General features: G+C 32.4%; 5 protein-coding genes across 5 annotated transcripts; 3 read left to right on the forward strand and 2 right to left on the reverse strand.

Moving 5' to 3' along the window:
* The first annotated feature begins 859 nt into the window (after positions 1–859).
* LOC107897376 (probable mitochondrial saccharopine dehydrogenase-like oxidoreductase At5g39410) lies at positions 860–4,063 on the forward strand. The gene is made up of 3 exons (XM_016822818.2): positions 860–1,349; positions 1,888–2,212; positions 3,246–4,063. The coding sequence occupies exons 1-3, from the start codon at positions 874–876 to the stop codon at positions 3,945–3,947; spliced, it is 1,503 nt and encodes a 500-aa protein (XP_016678307.1). The 5' UTR covers positions 860–873; the 3' UTR covers positions 3,948–4,063.
* A 75-nt stretch (positions 4,064–4,138) lies between these two features.
* Positions 4,139–5,391, reverse strand: LOC107897377 (UPF0301 protein Cpha266_0885). The gene is made up of 2 exons (XM_016822819.2): positions 5,090–5,391; positions 4,139–4,940 (listed from the first exon to the last, which is right to left on the reverse strand). The coding sequence occupies exons 1-2, from the start codon at positions 5,232–5,234 to the stop codon at positions 4,195–4,197; spliced, it is 891 nt and encodes a 296-aa protein (XP_016678308.1). The 5' UTR covers positions 5,235–5,391; the 3' UTR covers positions 4,139–4,194.
* A 2,172-nt stretch (positions 5,392–7,563) lies between these two features.
* On the reverse strand, positions 7,564–9,775 carry LOC107897375 (pentatricopeptide repeat-containing protein At3g29230). Its single transcript, XM_016822815.2, is given in 3 exon segments — positions 7,564–9,265; positions 9,267–9,409; positions 9,411–9,775. Coding segments are annotated over 3 exon segments (1,851 nt in total). The 5' UTR covers positions 9,582–9,775; the 3' UTR covers positions 7,564–7,728.
* An 8,762-nt stretch (positions 9,776–18,537) lies between these two features.
* Positions 18,538–20,649, forward strand: LOC107897374 (lamin-like protein). The gene is made up of 2 exons (XM_016822814.2): positions 18,538–18,810; positions 20,223–20,649. The coding sequence occupies exons 1-2, from the start codon at positions 18,630–18,632 to the stop codon at positions 20,552–20,554; spliced, it is 513 nt and encodes a 170-aa protein (XP_016678303.1). The 5' UTR covers positions 18,538–18,629; the 3' UTR covers positions 20,555–20,649.
* Positions 20,650–23,925: 3,276 nt separating this feature from the next.
* LOC107897373 (uncharacterized) lies at positions 23,926–26,763 on the forward strand. Its single transcript, XM_016822813.2, has 7 exons — positions 23,926–24,279; positions 24,360–24,454; positions 24,733–24,850; positions 24,981–25,099; positions 25,580–25,766; positions 25,863–26,006; positions 26,311–26,763. Exons 1-7 carry the CDS (start codon positions 24,058–24,060, stop codon positions 26,599–26,601), a joined length of 1,176 nt encoding a protein of 391 aa, XP_016678302.1. The 5' UTR covers positions 23,926–24,057; the 3' UTR covers positions 26,602–26,763.
* Positions 26,764–27,000: the final 237 nt, after the last annotated feature.

Raw genomic sequence — 27,000 nt, forward strand, 5'->3', positions numbered from 1 at the left:
TAATTTTTTATTTATTACAATTTAGTCCTTTTTGTTCAATTAATTATCGGAACTTTAAAATTTTTTAACAAAAATTTAATACTAACTTTTTAACACTCCATAAATATTTATAAAAATATTTATGGCTCGATTTAAAATCTTCGAGGTCTCGATACCTCGTTTTTATTCTAATTATTTTAATATTTATTTCTAGTGCACTGTTCACTATTTCAAAAAAAATTCCTAACTTCACATTTAACTTATACTCACTAAATTAATAATATTTTCTACTCATTTGTAGAATTTAGTGATCTCGAATCACCGTTCCGACACTTCTGAAAATTCAGGCCATTACATTTTTTCTCGTCGAATTTGTGGTCCAAAAACTACTGTTCTGACTAGACCCAAAATCGGGCTGTTACATAACGAAATTGTACACAAAGGCCAACTAATTACTTGAATGAGTATTTTGTAAAAAAGTGAAAAAAAATTTAAATGCAATCCACTCTAGTTTACTCGTGATGAGGGTGATATTGGGTTGGTTCGGTTGGGTTAAATTTTTTAAATTTTTAAAACTGTTAATCATAATTTAATTCAATTTAATTATTGATTTTTCATATTAATTTTTAGACTTATTTTAATAAAATAAATTTTATTTTATGACTTTTTAAATATTATTTAACAAAATTTTAAAGTGTTTTTATAAATATTTTTAAAAAAATTAAATTATTTTTATTATTTTAAATATAAAATATTTATTTTTATATCATAAAAATTAAAATTAATTATATATTAAATAGAAAACAAATATTGCAATTTTTGACCTCAAATTCTATAAACCGTGCAATTAACTCGATTTTCAATTCTATATATTAAGTAACACACGCGGAAGAAATGAAGCAAAGCACCGCTAAAGCTCTCGACCCAAAGGTAAAAAAACCTCTGCAGTCAAATTTTCTCTCCTTTTCTCTTCCATCCTCATTTTCCGGGAAAACCAGAAAAAAACCCCCTAAAACCATGCGAACAGCCCAACCCCCAAAACCCCGTCCTCTGTACGACATAATCATCTTAGGAGCCTCAGGTTTTACTGGCAAATATGTAGTAAAAGAGGCTCTGAAGTTTCTCAACACCCCATCTTCTCCTCTTAAAACTTTAGCACTTGCTGGCCGTAGCCGTGAAAAGCTTGTTAAAACTCTTCAATGGGCAGCCCATCCTAGCTCTCCTCCTAATGATGTTAGTGTTATCATTGCTGATACTACTGACCTGCCTTCGCTTTCCAGTCTTTGTAACCAGACGAAGCTTTTGCTTAATTGTGTCGGACCTTATAGGATCCACGGTGAGCCTGTTGTTGCTGCTTGTGCCTCTTCTGGGTACCCTTTTTCCCTTTTTGAATGTTTTCATATTCTTGTTCCTGTATTCGGATTTTTGGATTTGTTGTTAAATGGTAGAAATCGGGGTTTCTTTAAGGATTCTTGAGCGCTAATATGCAATAAAACTATGAAATTTCAGCTTGTTTATGGGGATTTATTCTTGATAATTTTAAGAGCATGGTGGAAATTAATGAATCTTGATGGCAAATAACTTATTTTAGGTACCTTTTGTACAACTTCTTGAAAGTTGAAAGTTATACATAATCTAGGTAATGTATTGGAATGTGTTTGCCTTGTTCTTTTATGTCAATTATGCCTGAAGAGGTGAATTTTATTTTATTTTATGCCTTTTATTATAGGATTTATTTCTAAAATAATGAGTTTTATTTAGTGCAAGCATTCTCTTCACTATCAGCTAAAGTTTTTCATCACTTTATTAAGTTATCCTACAATTAATCTCACAATTTCTTACTTTGAACTAGCAACGAATATCTACGTAATTCAATTTATTTACGCTGTTATTTGTTCATTATGTTAGGTGTGATTATTTGGATATAACTGGAGAGCCTGAGTTTATGGAAGAAATGGAGGCCAAATACCATGAAAAGGCTATGGAGACAGGTTCATTGATTGTTTCTGCATGCGGGTTCGATTCGATTCCTGCTGAAATGGGGGTTATGTTCAATACGAGGCAGTGGGTGGCTCCTGCTGTGCCAAACCATGTTACTGCATATGTAAGTTTGGAGTCTGATAAAAGAATTGTTGGGAACTTTGCAACATATGAATCAGCAGTTTTGGGTGTGGCGAACATGGATAAGTTGCAACAGTTGAGGCATTCCAGACCCAAGAAACCTAGGCCTGTGGTAAGTGATCACTCTACATTTCTGTTTGTTGTTGATATCCTAGTGTTTCATGGTTTGTCTGGGACATTAGTTTGTTGCAGGATTAGAATCCTATTTGGATTTTCTAGATATTTAAGAATTCTATGGTGCCCTTGCTTGATTTAGTTTCTGACCTCATCTTACTTCAAGCAATTTCATGTTTTGTTGCTGTGTATTTCGTCGATATAATGCTCTATTTGGTTGTTAGTTTGAAAATTGAAGGACAATTAACTTTTAATCTCAGTCGTCGCTTCAAGCAACTAGATTTTGGGTATATATGTTTTCTTGATTATACATATCCTGGATATATCTGTCTCTGCGGGTCATCACAAAGTTGGAATGTGAATCCCAAAAATGTGCCATTTGCACCCATATCTAGTGTGCAAGCAACTTCATTATGATTCTCAGTAATACCTGATTTGCTTTATGGTTAGATCAAGAGGAGATGCTACTAGCATTTGTAGTTGTACATGTATCGACTATAATAGCAGTGTGCTACTGATGACTAAAACATGGGCTTGTGACTGATGGTGAAAATGAAGCCAAGCAAACAAATTACCCTATATGGTAGTCATGATTGGTGGCAATAGAAGTAAGACTAGGTGGCTGCAGGGCTTAAAGATGGTGATAGTAAACCTTGGGCTTGGTGGCTGCAGTATTATTTGCCTACTTTGCAATATTATTCACCTCACATCAGGTGTGAGAAAATATACATTGTTTCGTTCTTATTTATTGCTAGTATAGGTCGTGGAATCCTTGTTCCCAAGGCTGATATGATGCTTGGGCATCCAGACTTGTTCAAACCTCTCCCGCAAACCATGATGATAGCTGTAGCTTTGGAATAGTTTCTTTCATTAAGAATCATAAAATGTTATATTTAAACAAACTGATTCTTTATATTTCTAATCATGTGATTTACCAGTTAAATCTTGCATATTCAATACTGAAAATTAAGAGTTGCTAGATGATGATTCTCGCAATGTCTTATAATAATCGCTTACTTTCACGGTTGCAGATTCCTGGTCCCCGTCTTCCCAAGGGACCAACTATCGAATACCAGGAGAAGATTGGTCTCAGGGCTTTAAAGTTACCCTCAGCAGACGCTGTAGTTGTTCGAAGGACTCTTGTTACTCTGATGGAGAACCCCCATGGTCTCCCTGGGATCAATGAGAGTCCTGAACATATTGGAAAGAGGGAGGCCTACTGGTCATCAGTGAAGCCAGCTCATTTTGGAGTGAAAATAGCATCTAAATCCCTATTAGGCATCTACCGAATCCTCGGAGTTGGGGTTTTCATTGGACTGTTGTGTAGATTTTCATTTGGGAGGTGGCTTCTATTGAAATTTCCCTCATTTTTCAGCTTTGGGTGGTTCCGGAAGACTGGTCCCTCTGAGGACGAGGTGAGAAGTGCATCATTTAAGATGTGGTTTGTTGGATACGGATTCAGTGACAGCAACCTGGCTTCAGAAAGAAACTCGAAACCTGACATGGAAATCATAACGAGAGTAATGGGACCTGAGATTGGCTATGTGACAACTCCGATAAGTCTAGTTCAATGTGCTCTCATAGTTTTGAGCCAACGAGAAAACCTGCCAAAGGGCGGAGTTTATACCCCTGGCATCGTCTTCGGTCCAGATCTCCAAGAACGGTTGCAAGAGAACGGAATTTCATTTGATGTCGTTTCAAAGACTGCTCTCCCTAGCCATGCCCCTGCTTAAAACTGGTAAGCCTTTTGCACACAGACTTGATTATGAATCAATTTCTTTTTGATGAAATAAGATACATACAACAATCGAACAATTTGATAAACATCGAAAGATGTTTCTTTTTTTAAGTTGTGATTGGAAGAATTTGTTGTGTGTTTTCTTAAGCTTTTGTTTCTTCAATGCAAGAAGCTGTATATATAAAATTCACATGAATATGATCGGTTTGATTCTTCTAACATAGACCAATACATTTTCTCTTTTACCAAACCTTTTTTGGGCCCAGAAGCCCAATAATATCATCCCAAAGTCCTACACTTGCTACACTGCCAAGACCAATTACATTTGGACTACAAGCTGCAATTGTCCAGTAACCAGCCCTAATTTCTTCATTCAATTGCTCTTTTTCCCACCCACAATACCCATCAAAGAACCTCAAATCCCCTGCCCCTATCACGTTCCTCTTCACCATCTCAGCTGCACATCCCGCACTCTCTTTTGTCCCATAATATAACCCTTCCATTACTTCTTCGAAAACCCCGCTCTTTTCATCCATTCTCGGAGTCACCAAAAATAACCCTTCTTCCAATGGCCCACCGAAAAACAACTGCCTGTCTGAAAATGTCCCTGCGATGTCTAGGGTCGGTGATCTCATTTCTTTGATCGACATGAGGGATGGTCGGTTGAGGATGATCCCGGATGGGCCTATTGGTCCTGTTGATAAAAGTAGGATTACCGTCCGTTCGAAAATATGTACCCCATCGAGCTTCTCAGTCGCGATAAGTAGACAACCCTTTTCGGGCTCATGGATGGTGTGGACCCATTTGTCGTTAATTGCAACGGATGGAGGGTGATCCACTACTGTATCAGGATTGGTGGACGATGAAGAGTTCTCAGGCTTTGATACTTTCTCTAATGCTACTAGCCTTGCTCTAAATGAACGCCAATCAGAATCAAGTGTTGGCTTCTTGTCATCATCCGACGGTGAAGATGAATCCAGATGGCAGCCTATCATTGGCACATTATGATTATGAACATTCGGTCTATGCATAAAATCTCTCGACAAAAAGAATAATACACAAATGTATTAAAGATTGTTAAGATAATGATATGTAAATATACAAGTACGATTCATATATGGAAATTCAAGAACTTACATGTGATGAAAGATGGGAAAGAAACTTTCCTAGAGTGAAAAAGGTTGGGGTTTTTCTTAGTAAAAGTAAGTGATCTAGCCTTGATTGAGGGCACAATCTCATGACTTTTAGTGAAGGAATTTGATGAGAGAAAGCAAGCTTCCATGTTTTTCTTATTCTCTACGTTCTTTGCTTAGTTTGATCCTAAGGGATAAGAGAGCAAATAGAAAGCAATTTATAGTTGGAACGGGACTAAATTTGAACCACAAGCTGAGCTCATTCCCATGCCAATCAATCCAAGTTGGGGGGGGTGAGTATGGGTCAGTGGATATGACTTCACACATGGCAGAAGTAGGGAACATTTGGTCACCAAAACTTGGACCATCAATTTGTGGGTGATGGGTTATTGAACTATTTCTAATCCCTTTTTCAGATGTGTCAAGTTCTTAGCCAGTCATTTGCTATAAAGAGACTATCCGAGTAGACGCTTTTTGATGATGTTGCCTGCCTGTTTTTGTCTTCTATGGAGATAATGACAAGATAAATGAAGGGCCAAAGGGGATCTGTTTATCTTCTTCTCAAAGGATGGATACACTTTCTTCTTGACAGCCACTCTCAAATTCATTCAACACTTATTATATTAATAAGCTATAGGCTAATGAGTAATGAGAGCATTAGTTTTAACGAATTAGATCGCTAGTGTCCCCGGAGTGATTCCTAATAACAGAGGCATCAACAATATAGAGGAATCCATGCCAACCTTCAACAATCCACCCCATTTTTAGGAAGGTAGTGTTCAAGGGAAAAACGATAGACAATCCTTGTATCAACAGACTGAGTTTCAGTGTGTATATATAAAACAGAGTGGATTTAATTCAGTAGCTTTATTTCTTGTTAGGAAAATTTATTAATAATATATATTTTTAATTTTTGTTAAAGCCATAATAATAATAATAATAATAATAATAATAATAATAATAATAATAATAGATTTGAAGAATCGAAAACTTAACTTTGTTGTCAAGGATTAAATCCTTTACTTTTGAGACAAAATTTCTCGCCACTTGATGCACATGGTTTAGACACATTTACCTTTCAAGATTAGGGATGACAATGGAGAAAAATAAAGGCAAATATTACCAAATCCATTACTGCTTCACAGTTGGTTATGTCTATATGACTACCCACCTCGTTCCACTATGGATGTATACTCTTAAAAACCATTACCACCTCCATAGATGTTGGACATGTCCATCTCCGTCTCATTCTATCCCACTTCAATTTAAATAATTAAACATAATTCTTCAATAAAATATTTAAACATAAAATATATGAACTTTCTATATTATGTTATCATATTTTGACCCTTTTAATAATTTTTATATATAAGGATAAAATGATAATTTCATATAGTAGAGCATGTCGAGGTGAGGCAAGCAATTTTCATAACCGCTCCATGCCCACTATCCAAAAGAAAAAATGCACCTTGCCCTGCATCCATTTTTCAAACGAAAAAATTTGTTTCGGATAAAATCTATTGATTCGAATTTTGCCATCTCTATCAAGAGGTTAAAATTTAATTGTGTTTCGAAAAATCAATAATACCTCACTATTAATAATAATAGATTAAAAAATTGTAAAATTGTATATATAAAAACTTTAAGGCTTCATTTGGTAGACCTACGTTTTGTACTTCTTAAATACTTCTAAAACTTTTCTTTAGAAACATACAATATGTTTTGTTCTTTTATTAAATTATTCTAATCTTAAGAAAGTTTGCTCTGGTGCTCCTCCAACTTTCTACTTGGCATATTATTTTATGGTTAAAAGATGCTGTTAGTCCCCATACTTGTATGAAATTTGAGATTAAGTCTTGTACTTTAAAAGTTTAAAATTCAACGCTCTTACTTTTTCAATTTAAAAATCTTAATCTATTCATTTTTGTTGTTGATAGTTTTTATTAAAATTTGTCAACTTAACATTTATTTTTATATCAATCATTTACTACAACACATGAGGGCAACTTAATCAATATGTTAAATTGATAAATTTTGACAAAAAAAAAAGCACTTGCGATTTTAATGATTGAATTGAGATTTTCAAATAAAAAAAGTTGGAGAACTTAAATTTTAATTTTTTAAAGTACATGGATTAAATCTTGAAATTTGTCAAAGTACAAGGACTAAAACCATATTTTATCATTTTCAAATCACAAACCGAAAGATAGACCCAACATAATCAACATCAACTTACTTGACCATGCTCTCCACGCATTCATCAAACAGCAGCATAATCACAATAAGTGCCAGCATTTTAATTATAGTGAGATCAATGCTATATGCATTAGATACTTGAATTTAGAAAAAATAGTGCAGATGAAGCTGATTTTCCTTTATATATGACATGGCCATGCATGACTGTTCCCTCCTTTCACCAGAAAAATGGATATGGAATTATTAATCATCCAACCATGACAAGTCAAAGAAGATCTTGAATTATCAATTCAAATGTTTCACCATCTAATTTGAACAAATATGGAATACATTATGTTTACAAATATAACCATGCCCCCATGCCGCAGAATACATGCTTCTATAGAAGGGCTTCAACCAATATGATTGTTATGCTGCTTGTGAATTGTAATTAAACAATTTAAATCACTACCTATCGACTTCTACCGGTAAGGATGTATCTTTGGGATGTACAACTTGCTTAAGGTCCTGACCCAACCTGTCAAGCATTTGATATATTCTGTCGAATTTAGGGTGTGATCTATCGAACACAGTGAACTCATGGACTTCATTGTCTATTTCAATAGAACTTGCTCCTGACGGTTTCTGAATCCCTATGCTCCTCATCCGGAGCCTTACGCTTGCAGCACTGTCCCAATCCCCTGATGCAGCAAAAATATTTGCTAACATGGAATAATTTCCCGGATCAGAAGGATCCAACTCAAGAAGGAGATCAAGCACCTTCTCTGCAAGTTCCACGGCATCATGCAATCGACATGCTCCCAAAAGAGTGCCCCAAATAATGGCATTTGGCTCAAAAGGCATGGTATGTACAAGCCTAAAAGCTTCCTTCAAACGTCCTCCACGGCCTAAAAGGTCAATCATACAACCGTAATGCTCGATTTGAGGAACAATCCCGTAATCTTTTTCCATTGCGTAGAAGTATTCTACTCCCTCATCAATCAAGCCTGCATGGGTACAAGCACACAAGACGCCTACGAAAGTAACTCTATCTGGCTGAAACCCTTCCATCTTCATTCTAGAGAAAACCTGAAGTGCTTCACTTGCATGCCCATGCATAGCAAATCCGTGCAGCATAGCATTCCAAGAAACTACATCTCTTTTTGCCATTCTATTAAAGACGCTCCAAGCCTTGTCCAGACTACCACACTTTGCATACATATCAACTAATGCATTACACACTGCAACGCTACATTTAAACTTAAGCCTCTTTATTGAATCATGCACTTTTACACCCACCGCTAATAAACCAGACTCTGCACAAGCAGCCAATATACTAATAATGGATCCATCGTCCAACCTCAATCCATCTCGCTCCATTTGATCATACAAGCTAGCAGCCTCTTTGGCTAACCCCTTTTCTGCATAGCCGGATATAATAATAGTCCAAGGAACCAATGTCTTGAGCGGCATTTTATCAAACAAAACCCTAGCCATGTCCATATCCCCAGCCTTGCTATAACCCATAACCATCGTTGACCAAGAGACAACATTCCTCTGAGGCATCTTTTGAAACAAATCAAAAGCTTCTTCCATTTCTCCTGCTTTAACAAAGCCATCCAAGATTGTATTCCAGCTAACTATATCTCTCTCAGGCATTTCATCAAACAACTTCCGAGCTTCCCTTAACTGCCTAACTTTCAGCAGCCCCGCTATCATAGAATTCCATGTAACAATATCTCTATCTTCCATTATTGTAAACATCTTCAAAGCTGCTTTAATACCCAATTCTCCAAACTTTGAATAACTATCAATAAGAGCATTAGGTACAAAAATATCACTCAAAAAACCATTCTTTTCAATCAGGGTATGTATCATTTTCACCAATTCCAAACTATCACAAGCCTTTAAAAGAAAAGGGTAAGTGAAATTATCAGCCAAAACGCCATTCCCTTGCATTTCAAAGTAGAAAGAAAAAGCCTGGCTTGGCTGTGAATTTTGCACAGGCTCTTATCAAAGTGTTATACAAATGAACATAGGGGAGTTGAATTTGGCTAAAAACGTTAAGAGCTAAGGTCAATTGGCGGCAAAGAGAGAAAGCTGAGATTAACTTGGGAGCAATGTAAAGGTCGTGATGAAGATTTTGTTTTGATTATTTGGGCTTGGAGCTGTTTAACATGGCTTAAATTATTGCATTTGTGGAGGTCTTGGAGTTTTTGTTCAAAGAGTCTTCTTGCAGAGGACCATGATGGGGATTTAAGAGGTATGGACATGGGGTTTTGGAAGGGTATAGAGACGGTAAAATGGTAGGAATTTTGCATGAAACTGGTGGGGTTTCAAGTATTAGCTTGAATTGAAAATTGATAAGGTTTAAACTTTTGGAAGGGGAATCGATAAGCTAAGCTATTTCTCGGTTTTTCTGGTCAAGGTTTTTTCCTTTGTTTTTATTAATTGAAAGTCTTTTTGGGCTTGGTTTTATAGATGTGGCCTGCCGTTCATCTCCGGCGGCGGTTTTTTTGGCAATGAAAACAAGCCTATTCGGGATAGAGATATTTTTCAACATCAAAATCTGATCTCACATTCTTTATAATATAATTTCATGATAAGTTTTTAATTTATTCAATTTAATTCTTAATGTTTTAAAGTTTTCTCACAAGCTTAATTAATTTTATAATTTAGTCCTTATCATGATCTAAATTTAACCATCAAATTCAAGCATAATTCATCAATTTTTCTATAACGACAACTTGCTAAAAACTGAACAGTTGAACAAATTAATACACGGTCTAGCTAAATCAAGCTCACATGATCATAAATCTATAAAAATTAAAGAAAATTAACTTAGGGACTTACTTGAAATAATCATCGAATGGAGCTTTCAACAATGGAAGTATTTTTCTCTTTTCTTTTCTTTTTGGTTGACGTTTCAAGAAAATGAATTGGTTTTCATCTTTCTTTCCACTTAATTGAGCTATCTATATTAGGATTAAGCTTTGATTAATTTAGCTAATCATGGTTATTACTTTAATTAGTCTAAATTATATTCTTTAATCTCAATTACATAAATTAAATGGTCATCACCATCAAAGTTCACTAACTTTTAAAGAACAATGGTTTATTAACCATTTTGGTCCTTTGGATAATTTTTATCTAAGTCCTCAAGCATTTTCTTACTTATAACTCAATAGCGATAGACTTTTATAATTTAGTCCCTGAGTTTTAATTAACTATTTTCTTGATAAAATTACTTAACTAAAATTTAATATATCTTCTTAATAACTCCATTAATTTTTATGTTTCGTCCTTATGAACTCAATTTACGGAAATGAGGTTTTGAAACTGCATTTTTCGACACCATTGAAAACCGGATCGTTACGGAATTGTTTGGATTGCGTATGAATGAATCAATGGAACAAATATCATTTAAGTCTCTAAAATTATCAACTCAAAATCCAAGTGCACTACCAAACCATATCGCTCTAGCAAAAGAGCATTTCAGAAAGATGTGCTTTAAATTCTTAGTGTTATTAGTACAGAAAGAGCAAAAGGAGTCTTCAATATGTATTCTCTTTTGTAATTCCTATTTGAGTGGAAGATCATTATGAATAATCTTTCAAATGAAAAGGATGATTTTGTAAGGGAGTTTAAGCATCCAAAGACATATCCAGAAGCTTTTAGGTTGAGGCATGTCATTCGATGATGGCAAGATAGTTATAGAAGCTAAATCAGAATATCCAGATTCTGTGGTGTAATTCCCCACCAAATCATGGGTTTATATTAGTTTGTCATCTTTATAAAACGCATTCCTCTCTTGAGGAGAGTGTCAAAATAAGAGGATAAAAGTAGACCTTGCAAATGATTGAAGGACCAGGCATTTCTATCTTTAGGCAATAAATCTCTTAGACACAGAGAGTGAGCTAAAGTATCAATCGATGCAAAGCTTTTGTGAAAGATGTTTCCATTTGAAATATGAATGTCTTTACCATTGTCAAGTTGCCAATAAGTCCTTGAAGAAGGAGATCCTTATCTTGAAGAAGTTGAAAAAATCTCAATTTAAAAACGATTTTTTTATATAATGGAAAAGTAAAATTTTGAAAAATGACTCAGTTTGTGATATATATAGTAATAAACTTTAGACTAAAATTGTACCTGTGTTTTCAGATAAACGGATCTTTGATGTTTTTTGGCTTTCAACTAAACGATCTTTTCCGCTATTCTCATACCAAGAAATACTTTGAGTGTGGGCTTGAACCAATTGAATTGAAACACAAAACTAGAAAAAGTTTTCTCTCCTTTTGGGGTGAAAACGAAAATTCTCTCTTTTTTAATAGACACTGGTAAAATTGTTATTCCGAAAAAATGTAAGTAATAGTTGAGAATAAATTCTCTCTATTTTTCGGTAGAATAAAAATCTCTCAAAGTTGTATAAATAGCTCTACCAGTGCCATTTATTTATAGGAGGAGAAAGTATTCCAATTAGATGCACGGCCCCATGAGTGGTTCTTAGACTTTCGTTTCAATTGTTCCTCAATCATACAAGCTTCTTGAACCGTTTCTCCCAAATCAATATAAGTTTGAAGATCTAAAACATCGATGATGTTCTCATTCAACCCAGCTACAAATTGAGTTATATTATCTTCCTTCTCCTCATTCTTATTAGCTCGTTGCATCAGCATCAACATCACTATCCATGAAAATATTTCGTCATAGATTTATTTCCTTGAATAATATTTTGAAGCTTCCGTTTGTTGCCCCTATAGTAATGAGGTGGAATAAACCATTTTCGCATGATTTGCTTCAAATCATCCCACGAGTCGGTCGACCTTTCATGGTTCATTCGCTGGCACTGTAATAATTGAGTCCACCAACTCAAAGCATAGTCAGAGAATTCCAAGGTAGCTAATTGAACTTTCTCTTCCTCCGAACATTTGCAATATTCAAACATTAGTTCAATTTTATTCTCCCAATCACAATAGGCATTAGGATCATGCTTGCCTTTAAATGGTGGAACACTAAATTTTGGTTTAGCCACAAAAAAATTGGCCACCGACATTAGTACTGAAGTTGCATCACAAGTATGCAAGCCACGTTTAATACATCCAGAAGACTGTTGAAGCTCATAACCATCATTACGATAATTGGTTTTATCATTTGGGGGAAGAGGCTACTCATCATCATCATCGTTAACATCCAATTGAGTCAAAGTTTGGCTGAAAGTTTGTTGAACTGCCTCGTTTTGAAGGACGCGAGCTTGCAATGTGCCGACCTTATTTCCCAAAATTTTTTAAAGTTCTTCGACCATTGTTGTAAGTTTATCTATGGTAACCAATGATGTATCATGTTTCTCTTCTTGACTACATGTGCATGCCATTATTAGAGGCTGAAAAAAAAACTCAAATAAGAAAAGTTTATCAAAGAAAATTATACCTCACTGTTAGCACTCACAATAAAATAAACTCTAAGAGGTAAAGAAAAGAAGTTAAGATTTTCTCACTTATAACTTTTAAAGAGTAATCAAACTCGATAATATTCAAAAAAAAGATGTGGGATCACTCTTTAACAAAGCTGACCTAAAGCTCTAAAAAGTCAAAGGAAAACTCAATTTCAAATGAAGTAAGTTGTGTGGAGAAAAGAGAGGCAACTCTTTTCGTACATATTAATACAAGAAACGAAAATGTATGAGAATACATGATAAAATAAGAAAAACTAAAAACAAAAGAAAACATAAGGCTAGAATCAATAAATGAAATTACCTAATAGAAAACCCGAAATAATGGAAAAAACTTGAATTTTTCGTTCAATTTGTTTCTGATGTGCCAAAATAATGAAATTTTATCTAGAGCTTTCTCAAATGATAAAAGATTGATCTGATAATTTTTTGCACAAAATTCCTCCCATAGAATATTTTTCAACTTCTTTTTCACTTTTTTGAATTTTTTTTATGTTTTCAACTTTTTTTTGTGAATATATTTTTTATTGTAAAATAGTGCCTAAAAATAGTGGTTAAAATTCCATATTAAAATGAGGTTGTTTACCAACTCAAACAATCAAATTTGTCAAAAAAATTTCTAGGTAAAATAGTTTCGTAGACAAGAAAAAAAATGGCAGCAAGAAATTGATTATTAGCACATACGAGAAATGACCAAAAACACCTTTATTAGCAGACACGAGAAATTACCAAAAATGCCCAAATCTAATACCAAATGGTAGGGAGAAGTGGACTGTAACACCCCTTACCCGAGACCATTTCCGGAGTCGAGCACAAGGCATTACTTAGCTTATCTTACCAATTCGGAGTATAAAAACTAGGTTTGAAAATTTATTTCATTATTCGCAGCAAATCTGTCCAATCGTGCAGTAGTTACTAAATTAATTATAACTTGAGCTACAGAACTCAAAATTTAATTCTGTAAATTTTCCCTGAAACTAGACTCATATATCTACTCACCATAAAATTTTTAGAATTTTTGGTTCAGCAAATTAGTACAGTTTATTAGTTAAAGTCTCCCCTGTTTCACCACCTGACTGCCCTGACCTCTAGTCACTAAAAATAAATTTTCTCACTGTAGGATTTTCATATGAAGTTCTTACTTGTTTCTACAGAAAATAGACTCATTAAGGAATCTAAGCATGTAAATTTCAACTCATAACCATTTTTGTACAATTTGTAATTATTTTCTAAACTCAGAACCGGGGACTCCAAAAACAGTTCTGATCCTATCTTACTAAAATTCACATATCTTAAAATATAAATTTCCTTTTTCTACACCTTTATTTTTCCATGAAAATAGACTCAACAAGCTTTAATTCCATATATCATTCACCCTATAATTCATTTTATACTATCTTGGATGATTTTTCAAATTCACATCACTATGCTGCCTGAATTCTGTTTCTTTGCAAAATTTTATCCTTTCATGATTTCCATGCATAATTTATCACCTAATCTTTCATAACAACAAACACCTTCATCCTTAACCATTTTAATAACCATACATCATCAAATACTTACACATCACTCATTAGCAAAATCATCATTACAAACATACAAAATAACTAAATCCCTATACATGCCATAACTCAAACGTGTTTCGATATAAAATACCGAGCAGTTGTAGTTGATAGTGTGGACGATCTCAGACTTCTTTAGGATCCTTGAAGTAGCTTTGCAATACTATAAGAGAAAGAGAAATAAAATAAGTAAGCATAAAGCTTAGTAAGTTTACTAGCAAATAAATAACAATATTTAACTTAAATAATTAAACTCAATGTCTATATCTCTAGTTTACTCTTTAGTTAATCTCATACTAGTTCTCTTACTTGTTTAGTTAGAATACTTGTGTGCATAACTTACTCAATCCTTGCTGCATCGTTGAACATCAATTGATAGTATAATAAGTTCTTAAGTCTTACAACTTACCTGAGCTTGCCATTTATGCTTTAAACTGAACTTTCATGAACATGATTCGTTTACAAGCCCGTTGAGCTACATTGGAATAATAAGGATACTCGGGTCTCTTCTGATAATAACATGCCAAAGCCATGTCCCAGACATGGTCTTACATGGGATGTTCTCGTGATGGTGCCCATGCCATGTCCCAGACATGGTCTTATAGGGGACCTCTCATCTCGGTGCCAACGCCATGTCCCAGACATGGTCTTACATGGGACCTCTCGTCTCGGTGCCCATGCCATGTCCCAGACATGGTCTTACAGGGGACCTCTCATGATCTTAAGGATGCCAATGCCATGTCCCAGACATGGTCTTACATGGGATCTCTTTACCCAAATGTCATGACATTCGTATCCAGTATCATCCTTATGTATCAACGGGACTTTTAAATTTTAATTCTCTATCATTTCATGCTTGGATCATCATCAAATAAATTCATAAAATAAATTCCTAATTGCTGGAAATTAACAGCATTAATAATAAATATTGAAATATTGCATTTATTTACCGTGAACTTACCTCGGTACCAATTATAGCCAAATTCACCAACTTAGTCTTCAACTTTATTCTTCCCTTTGTCTAACCTCGAGTTTCGTACTTCTTGATCTAAAATAGTAAATTTAACTTATTTAATAATCACATTCATCAAAACAGCCCTCGACTCTAACTTTTTCAAAATTACAATTTTGCCCCTAAACTTTTACATAATTACATTTTTGCCCCAAGGCTCGGAAATTAAACTTCATCTCTTATTCTTATGTTTTATAACATTCTGAACATTTTTCCCTTCTATGGCAACATCAAATTCCCACTCTAACATGTACTTATGAACATTAGGTATTTTTACCGATTATGTCGTTTTACTCGTTTTCACTTAAAATCGCTTAGCAAAAGTTGTTTAACATAATTTCTAGCTTCATATTCTATCATAAAACATCAAAATAAACACTTTTCACCTATGGGTATTTTTCCAAATATAAACCCTAGGTTAAATTATTGCTAGAATAAGCTAAATTAAGCTACCGGGATCTCAAAAACGTAAAGAACATTAAAAACGGGGCTTGGGATCACTTACTATGGAGCTTGGAAGCTTGAAAACCCTAACTATGGCTTCCCCCCTTGCTGATTTCGTTCATATGAAGAAGATGATGATTTTTGCCATCTTTTTCCCTTTTAATTCATTTTAATTACTAGATTACCAAATTGCCCCTAACTTAAAAATTTTCTATTTCACTTATCTCATGTCCATTTTTGTCTACCAAGTTACCAATGGTATAATTATCATATAAAGACCTCCAATTTAAAGTTTCATAACAATTGGACACCTCTAACATGTAGAACTCAACTTTTGCACTTTTTACAATTTAGTCCTTTTGACTAAATTGAGTGCCCAAACGTCGAAATTTTCGAACGAAATTTTCAAAAAATCATTTTTTGAAATTGTAGACCATAAAAATATAAAAAAAATAAAATTTTTTTCATCGGATTTGTGGTCCCGAAACCACTGTTCCGATAACCTCAAATTTGGGCCATTACATGGACCAAGATCGTATTTAAGTTGTTCGGCACGAAAAAAATTCAGATATAACCTGAAAAAAAGAAACCAAACAGATTTAGAAAAAAAAAACGAAAACAACTAAAAGAAGAAATTCAAGAATAAAAAGAACAATAAATAAAGAAAATGGAAATTAAAATGTGGAAGATTGATCAAATAAACTAATGGATATGGATAAAAGATAGGTGTCCAATTGATCCCTTCGAGATATAAACCCTAATAAATTCAATTAATGGCTTTAATAAACCTTCCAAGAAATAATCCTTAGAAAATTGAAGGATGAAGAATGGAATCTCATGACTCCTTGAAGGAATTGAGAAGAAAAAATCGCTTCTAAAAATTAGAAGAAAGCAATCTTGCACGAAAGAAATTAACTCCAAGAGTTGAAAATTTTATTAATGAGTAAATGTCTTTAATGAATAATGAAGACATCTTTGTATAGACTAACTAATTACATTCAAATAAAACTTTCAAGTATAATGAAACTCTATTTAATCTAAACAAGAAGTAGTTTTAGTGGAACTAAACTTTCTTGTTGACTAAGAAACATAAAACTCCTCAACAACTTAAAATACTTAAACATATTCTAAAATTTAAAATAAATAAATAATATAAAACCTAATAAATGCAAGATCGAGCTCATATATAATAAAAAAATAAGCCTAAAAATTGAAACCAATATGATTTATACTCAAATTAAAGCTTGAAACTTGCGATTTCTAGTAATAATCTAGTCCAAAAATTCTTCCCGCATGATTTTCACTAAAACGATCATAACTTAAGATCTTAGACTCAAAATTGAGTGATTCAAAGTGCATTGTGAAGCTAAGAGATCTTCTATTGATATGAGACACATTGACCCAGAAATGCTTCGATCCCTTCTAAAAATGCACCGCAAGTCAACTGATTATGACATGGGCTAAGTGTCCAGGTTTAATTGGGCTTCTTGAAGTGTAATGCCTAAGCTTATTAACATCTTCCATATGGGTTTTTCATCATGGATTGAGACTTTAAGTCGACGAACAAACTTGGACTCTTCTAATTCATCTTCGCTCCGTATTGAACTCCAAAGTCTAACGTTTTGAAACTTCAACTCTTCTTCACGAAATTTCTTCGTGATAAAGTTTTGAATGAAAAAATTGAGTTTTGACATCAATTGCTTGGATTTGGATCTCGTGATTGGGCCTTAAAGGAAACTAAGCTCATCCCCATCATGAGCCTTGAATTGGATCGGATCGCTCATATCATACATTGTTATATTATATATATGATATAGTTTTTTTTTCATTATTTTTGTATTTAATTCTATTATTTTTCCCAATTTTATAAATAAAATTAAATAATTGTTTTATTTTAAAGTTTTAAATAAATTAATATATGCTAATTAACATATGCAATTAGATGATACATCACATGATAAAACTAGATTATAATAGGTTAAAATATATTATAAGTAGCCAACATTCTCTTAATCTAGTGGCAATAGTATTATACTATGAGTACGAGAGTTTGAGTTTGATATCAAGCAACTTTATTCTCCTCTCTCAATTATAAAAAAATATATATTGTAAGTCATTGTACTCTTTATAAATTTAGAATTTAGTTCATGTATTTTTATTTTCAGAAATTTAATCTCTCTACTTTTCAAATTTCAAAATTCCAGTCTAATTGTTAACACCGTTAAATTTTCTGGTGTGATATTTTTGAAATAAAAAAAATACCCACTTGATAACCATATAACTAAAAAGAAATGACATTGTAATATATGATTAAATTTGATAAAAGAATTTTACCGGTATTAACAGTTGGACTTCTATTTTTTTTAAAGAAAAAATTGGACTAACATTATTTAAATCTTAAAAGTAGAGAAATTAAATCCCAAATATAATAAAAATAAAATATTTCAAGTATATTTTGTCCACTATATAATAATATGTATAATGGATAAAAATTAGCATCTCTTCGACGAAATCTATTTTAGGAAGCAAAATAAAACTGCCCATCAATCATTTCGTACGTGTAACCGCTCTTCAAAATCCCCATCACTCACAGTACAAACATTAACCATAACAGCCAATAAGTATCTGCCATGTCAAACAACGCTCCCAGTGAAATTACACGTGGAGGGTGAATAAGCATCAAATAGAACATGAACTATGTAACTCTAGCACTGTCGATTTAAGACGTTACAAAATAATCTTAATTAATTATTTTTCCAACTCATCATTTGACTTCAACAACAACAGCAGCAGCAATATATTGTAGTTACCATTACGACTGTTTCAGCCATTGCTGAACTGTGAAAGACAAAACTCTGTACGAGGTTTTCTTTTAGCGGCATTTGTCATTGCGAAGGAAAACATGGGAGCTGAAAGGAGATTCTTTGTTAAGTTTGAGTTGATGTTAATGGCGATTTTGATGGTTTCAATGGAATCTTCCATGGCGGCATTACATCGTGTTGGAGGCAAGCTAGGTTGGAACCCTAACGTTAATTATTCAGAATGGTCCGACCATGAGCGATTTTATGTCGGCGATTGGCTTCGTAAGTTATCTCCTTTCCTTCTTTGTTTTATGTTGCTGAATATTTGGTTTATTTCCGTTTTAAAAATCGTTGATCAAACTTAAAACTTTTTCCAGGAACCAAAGTGTTTTTCCTCTATTAAATCAACTATAAAAGAGATATATCAGTTTATCAGCATTGTTTTTAATTTGTTTTAGTTGATCATGTCTGATTTTTTTTTTACTGAAAAATACTAAAATGATCTTTGAAGCATTTTCTTTTAAGTAAATGTTTTGTTTTTATTATACCAAAATAACTTAAGTAAAAGTATCATGGATACGGTAGATTACATTTTGCGTCCATGTACTTGGATAAAAATTGGTCCATGTATAGTCAACATGAGATGCACATGACACTAGTCCCTTGAATGGAAAATTTTCATTTAGGCCTCTTAAAATTTTAAATTTATAATGGTAAAATTGCATTGACCCCCAAACATGATAAAAATTTGATTTAGTCATTTAAAAATTATAAAATCAAGCTATTAAAATGATAAAATTATATTTTTACTGTTGTAAAAATATACAATTTAATTTCGGCCTCTTTCAAAAATTTTCGACTTCACCCCTACATGGCACGCCATGTATAACCAATCGGTTATTCTATCAAGCCATATGTCAATTTTTAACATAAAAAATGGATGGAAATTTTTAACTGAAAGAACTAATTTGCTATTTGGTTTAACCGTATAATTATTTTAGTAAAGAGGACAAACTTTAATCTAACTCCTAATACAAGAACTTCTATGATGTTTTTACTAAATAACTACTTACAACTTTCAATTTACATACTCAAATCTTTATTTCAAATGAAATTTTCATTATATTCACAAATTATTTAAATACATTAAAATAAAGGCATATTTGATGGAATTTAAAAAACATGTTAAGACATTATTCTAGTATAATGGTAAGTCACCTTATATTTCTAAAAGGAGAAGATAACTACGGACTTTAAACGTGAACCGTAAGATCGATATGTCATGGGATAAAAATATAGTTTTTTGTTAGATTATTATTGTAACCATATAGTTCCATTTTAGATGCATTGGTAGCTGTAGATCATAACATAAAATGGTGCACAATAAATGAACATTATTAATTCAAAAAAAGAAAGAATTTAATGTAACTGAGATACTGGTTGGGTTGATTTATTTGCAAAATATGGTGTGGTTTAGGGTGATATATATAGATGGTTTTTGGTTTACTTTTGAGAAATATGAAAGCAAATCATTCCACAATATGAAAGCATCTTATCTTTTATCTTCTACCTAAAAGTGGTATATATGTGTGGACAGATAGCTATTTTGATCTTACTTATTTAACATAAAAATATTTCGAAGGCTCCAATCATGTAAACCCATTTTACTCAAATCTTGCTTCTTGTTATTCAAGTCTTCAACTTCGACAAGCGCTACTTCAATGTTCTGGAAGTGAACGAGACAAGTTACGATAACTGCAATGATCAAGGTTTCGTAAAGAACATCACTCGCGGTGGCCGTGATGTGGTTGAGCTGACACAGGCGAGGCCGTATTACTTTCTCAGCAGCGGTGGCTACTGCTACCATGGGATGAAAGTTGCTGTCAATGTTGAAATGCTTCCACCTGCTCCGGAGCCGGCTCCGGTCAAAAATGGTTCCCTAACATCCGATGCTGTTAGCCTTAAGATTTTCCGCTATATGATTTCCTTTGCTGTGGCATACTATTATTTGGTCCTTTTGTTTTAGATCAGACGGTTGATTGAGATTAAGCAGCAGCAAATGTTGGATTATATCAATAGTCATGATGGAAATGGAATATAATCTTCTTTTTTCGCCAAAAATGTAGTCTTTAAATAAGAAAATGTATATTTATATTAAAATTTTATTAAAAAGAAAAATAATTAATAATAATTTTTATGTTAAATTATAAAGAGATATAATTTTTTAAAAAGATTAAAAATATGTATAAAATATTCTTAATTCTATAATTATATATGTATAAAAAATAAACTTTAATTATAACTATTATCGAAACCGAAATCGATTACCTAATCTCATCTTAAACCAATATACTAAATTTATTATATTATAAATACATAAAATAATATTCTAATATATAACTAGTACTAAAAATATTAATACATATATAACTATTATTATAATACAAATTAGTATTACACGATATTATAACATTTAATGCATATATATAAACTATTAATATATCATATGATATGATATAGCATTATATAATATTGTAGGAGGACTAACTTTTAAATGTACGAAACATATAGGGGTTAGAGCATATTTCAACTAGTACTATTATATATAACTATTATTATAATACAGATTATAATAAAAGATATAGTATGACATAATATTATAATGTTTTATCATTTATACGTATATATAAACTATTAATATATGATACGATATAGTATTATATAATATAGCAGGAGCAGGGGGAACCGGCCAGAACAATTTTTTAAGGGGGTCGGATGAAATTTTAATTTTTTGTAGTCTATATATTTATAATTTGTAAAGGATTAAATCGAATTTTTATAATTTTAGGGGAGCCAAAGTGTAATTTTACTTTACTAATTTAAAATTTTTAAAAAATTTTAAGGTCCTAAATAGAAATTTTATATTTTAGGGGGGTCGGGGCCCCTACCAGCCCCCCTAGCTTCGCCTCTGAGCAGGAGGCTAACTTTCAAATGTATGAAAAGCATAGAGACTTAGTAAATTTTAATTGATATAATAATAAGCAATAATATATAATAAGAAATATATAGTGTCTTTCTATTATATATAAATATTATTATATTGTAGATTATAATAAAAGATATAATATTACATGATATTATAATGTTTAATCATTGATGCATATATACAGTACATGATATGATAGTGCGTTATATAATATAGTAGGAGGGTTAACTTTCAAATGTATGAAAAGTACATGGACTTAGAGTATAATTCAACTAGTATAATTAACAATAATATATGATAATAATTACTATATTATGTACTACTCTACTATTATAGTATGTGATATAGTATTATATAATGAGTATATTATTTGGGTTTGGGCTTAGCATAATATATTTAGGTTTTGAAATAAATATTTTAGAATATGAGTATTAAGTTTATAATTTTAATAAAAAAATAAAAAGTTATTCAGTTGTCAACATAATATAATAATGAACAATAAAAGATATTTTAGTTAATTCATATAATATCATAAAATAATAAATTCTACATACAATAAGTAATTTAATTATTTTATATAAAATAAATTTATTAAATATATATAAGTTATGTTTTTTATAAGGCAAATTTAAATTGCATTGTTATTGTATAAAAGTAAAATGAATTATTACATTTAAAATTAAAATATTTATAACTTATAAAATTTAAAATTATTTGAATCCGTAAGAGTCCGCCCAGCTCGATCGGAGCCTAAATCCAAAAAAATCTGACCCCAAAAAAATTCAAATCTAAAAGGGCCCAAGCCTAAAATATCCAAGTTTAAAGTCAACCCAATTTGAGTCTGCCCAAGGTTGCCCGTTTGCCAGCTCTAAACTTTATAATCAAGTTCATTTTAGTCTTCAAATGTAATTTTTTTTTAAAAAAATATTTTAAATTTTTTTTAACGTGACTTACCACATCAACATCCTTCCACATAGCGTGTCATCCTTGTTAAAAATATTTAGTTATTTTTTATAATTTTTTAGATTTTTAGGATTATATATATATTTAATCTTTATGTATATTTAATAAAAAGTTTATATATTTTTATAAAAGAAAGACATGTACCATGATTTGATTGGCACCAATTTTTTAAAAAAATTTGTTAGTAAAATGGACTAAAAACTTAGGTAATAAATTAGAAGAAAAAAATAGGTAGCAATGTGAGAAAATGAGTAAACTTCAAGAGTTAAATCGTAAATTAAATTTTAATTTGTTTTTTTGGCCATCAAGGACACAATGGGATGTATTTTTTAAGGATTCAATTGATTTTTTTAAAATTTTTATCAAGGGCCTTTTTGATCCATAGGCCAAATTTTTTAAAAGTGAAGTGAATATCTAGATATTAACATTTACATATGTTGCTTTGAAATATTTTAATCTATATATTTTTTGAATCCTAAACATTTATGATCACAATTTCAAATCAAATGTTGTGGATATTTGAATATGCCATCATTGTCCCTAATTTCATCACTATTGTCCAGAGTTTGGCAAAGAGAGCACGTGCATAATGATGGGTAAGGATGACAAAAAAAAGCCCGAATCCAACAAATTCCAACCTGACCCAATCCATTAGGATCGGATTTTCTTTTAGAAATTCGGGTGCAGGGAGGGTCGGGTCGGGTGAAATTAGAAAAATAGTTAAGTTGAATAGGGTTTGAGGTAAATTTGCCTCGCCTTGTCTTGAAATATTTACAAAAATGCCCTTAATATGTATACATATATTAAAATTTTACTTTTAATAAATAAATATATTAAGTTTTAAGTCTAAACTCAAAAAAATATTAATCTTATTTGCTCCAAAATAAAAAAAAGTAGTCTTATTTGCTTCAAAATAAAACAATTAAATTAAATATAGGACGAGGTGAGACATAGTTGGGTCTTCTATTAAATTTTAGATTCGGGTTTGGGCGGATTTTTTTTCTTAAAAGTCAGGGTTGAGGCTGATTAATTAAGTTTCAAGTCGGGGTCGGGTCAGGTAAAAACCCACCCACCATACCCTGTTGCCATCCCCAATGATGAGTGAAGGAAGCTTACTCTAGACATTAAATAGGGATCTGAGTCAAATAAACATGCTGCTAGAAACACTGAAAAAGTACTAAAAATTGATGTATTTTAAAATATTAAAAATTTAATATAAAAATTAATTCAATTTTTATTAAAAAATTTTAAAATATAATATTTATATAATTGATTGTATTTTTAACTAAATACAATTTTATATAATTTTTATACAATTTTATATAAATTTATTTCGAGATATTTTTAATTTTTAAATTCTTGTATAATTTCGATTTTTTTTAAAAATTCTAACATATTTTTGAATTTTTTAAAAAATTATATAAGTTTTTAAGAATTTAAAAAAAATTAATCTCCAAAGAATTGAACTCAAAAAACTTAAGGATGAAAGTACACCAAATTTAAAGCGGATAAGTTATTAATAGAAATCAACCAAGGTGTCTCCACTCCGTCCAAACAACAGTCTCTCCCTTTTACTTTCAATGGCTTCAATTTGTTACTCTTGCATTGTCTTTCCTTCCCCTTCACCCAAACCCTTCCCTTTCCTTCCAAAACTTCCCCATTCCAACCCATTTCCTTCCTTTCGGACCTCCAGACTCCGAGCCGCCAACTCCGCCCCTGTCCAAGAACAACATTACATGAGCATCGATAATCTCCGCCAGTTTTTCGACCTTAATTCCGGCAAATGGACCGGTTCTTTCCATGTAATTTATCCATTTCTCGCTCAATATTAGTTATCATCGTTTCTTAAATAATTCAAAAACAAGTTCTTCGAATTTTGCAGCAATTTGATGGAAATGGAAATCTATTGCAAAAAATTAGTACTCGGCTTTCCGCAAGTTGTTATGGGGAAGATGAACTCATCAGCCTCATTCAAACGTAAGCTTTTCAATTTTAGCAATTTAAGTTTCTTATATTTATTTTTTGAAGTTCTGTGTGGGTGAAATATGATTCTTTTATCTTATGGAAGTTCATATGATCTTGTTGATGACTTAACTCTTTGAATTTGTTAGTTCTGTTTGGTTGTTGCTTTTACTCTTTATTTATTTTTTCTTTCACTTAACTTTTTTAAAGCTGAATTGGGAAAAAAGCAATTAGGCATTGTTACTCCAAATATTTCTCCTTTCCAAGTTGCTTAACAAAATTGTATTTTCTAGGTTGTACATTGAACAGCCTCAATCAAGTACTTCAATTTCTGGACATGATGAGGAAGCTGAATGGGCAGAATACAAAATAAAAGAAACAAATATGTTCACTGTTGACAAATATCAACAGGTGAGCTTTTCCGATCATTCACCTATTCAAAATCAGCCGAGTTTCGCCCTTCTTTATATTGTTATTATCATATCCAAGCTTTTAAAGTTTGTTTTCTTCTATTAGAATATCCATTATGTTTAGTCTGCAGATTGGCTTTTTCCCCAATGAGAGGGCTTTTTCATTGAGGTACCAAACCGCCGGAATGTTAGAGACCGTGTTACGGCAAGGGGTATTGGGGGAAGATGACACCGGAGAGGAATCACCAAAGTAAGTGCTTCTTGATTTTGGAAGGGCATTTGTTTTATGAGTTGAATGATTTCGAATAGTGAAAGAATCGGAATACCAGTTCTTTCTCATTAAGTTAGAGCATTGGTAATGAATTTGCTGCATAAATTCGAAACTGCTTGTTTGTTTTGCGCAAGTTTTTCTGTTATGATGAATGAATTCTGAGGTGCTGCTATGCTGAAAACCAGCAGTAATATATAACGCATGATGTATGGTGTCAACAATCATAGCTCCCCGTTTTGAATAAATTTTCTGAATTTCGACTTACCTTTGAGAATGGATTTTGTAAATCAATTTCCACTGAAGCTTCATGCTTGTCTGGTAGGGTTGCTAGCCAACTTGTTTTATTATTATCTTTTGGGGGCAATGGCTCACTTCAACACAGTTTCCTCTGATTTCTCCTGATCCCCATATGCACACGGCATCAGGTTAAAAGAAGTAACTATTTGTTTTACTTGACAGAAATGTTAAGCTTCCTTCTTGCCAGCCTTCTATCGTTTGTGAAAATTGCCTATATTCACAAGCAAAGGATCGACGAGCAAGGGCCTTCCATATCATGGACCCCAAAGGCTTTGTGGATATGCTTCTTATCTTCCTTGAGGATAGAGGTGATGGCCCACTCGTTCATCCATCACTTGGCAATATAATAGTAATCAATCTTCCTCCACTTTGTTTTAGTTGACGGTAAGTCAAACTTCCTGTAATAAGATTTGTGTATATGAATATTGTTTTTTATTGATTGTAGGATGGAGAGGACCGGATTTTACCATTTCTAGGCAAGTGGGAAGGTCATTCTGTAACAAAACGCAGTGGTGTTTATGGATCGACGATGACCGAAGCTGATACAGTTTCTTATCTTGAAATGGACGACAAGAAAAAGCTCATCCAGGTATGCATCTGTTGACTTTTCTTTTCTCTCAAGTGTCCAAAAGTCTGAGTAACATAGGTTTAAACCAAGTACACGTATTCATTCTCCTGAAAAGCCAAGAGTCATGGAATCCTGCAGTGGAAATTGATTTATATAAGCTTCTTGACTGCATATATGATGACCGAAAGGGTTGTTTTTGTTCCCATGCAATTACCGTATAGTCTACAGCTTTTGTCCGTCTTGATGCTCTTATTTTCGTCGATTTATTGTTATCAGACTCTTGGTCTTTTATCATTGTGTTCCTTGTTTCTAAATACATGATCAGGATGTTACCTCCATGGACAGCAGACGTGGAGTAAGGACTAATGTGCACTGGACGGGTATGATCTCGAATAACTCAGTTGAATTTGAAGGAGCATACCAGTTGACATTATTACCAGGTGGTATGTATATGGGATACCCTTCTGATATTGCAAAGAGTGTAGCTGAATCCAAGTCATTCCACTTGGAGTTCTGTTGGCTCGACGCACCTGGTAAGAGACAACGACTCGTTCGAACATATGATGCCGAGGGGTTGGCTGTTTCATCAACCTATTTTTCCGAGGTTAAACTGTGAGTCCTTACTGCACTGCCCTCTGTTGAATGTAGAATCCATCTTTCTGCAAGTATTCGATCTGCTTTTAAATTTTGAGTTTTGATTTGATATAAATGAAACATATGTAAGAAAAATTGAAGCTCCATTGTTGTAACTAGTAAGATAGTTTATAATTTTGTGCAATTTATTTCCTCCTTTTAAATAATTTAATCTAAATATTTATCGAAATTAATTCTTTTTTTAATTGATCATAATAACATTTAGGGTAAATTACAAATTTAATTACTTATGCATGGTTTAAATTACAAATCTAAATATTTATGCGGTCATTAATGTTATTTGATTAACTTAATTAAGTTACTTCAAACCAAAAAGTTAATTAATATATATAATTAAAATAATATTATAATATAAATTTAT

Source organism: Gossypium hirsutum, chromosome D04 (genome assembly GCF_007990345.1).
Source record: "Gossypium hirsutum isolate 1008001.06 chromosome D04, Gossypium_hirsutum_v2.1, whole genome shotgun sequence".
Classification (NCBI taxonomy): domain Eukaryota; kingdom Viridiplantae; phylum Streptophyta; class Magnoliopsida; order Malvales; family Malvaceae; genus Gossypium; species Gossypium hirsutum.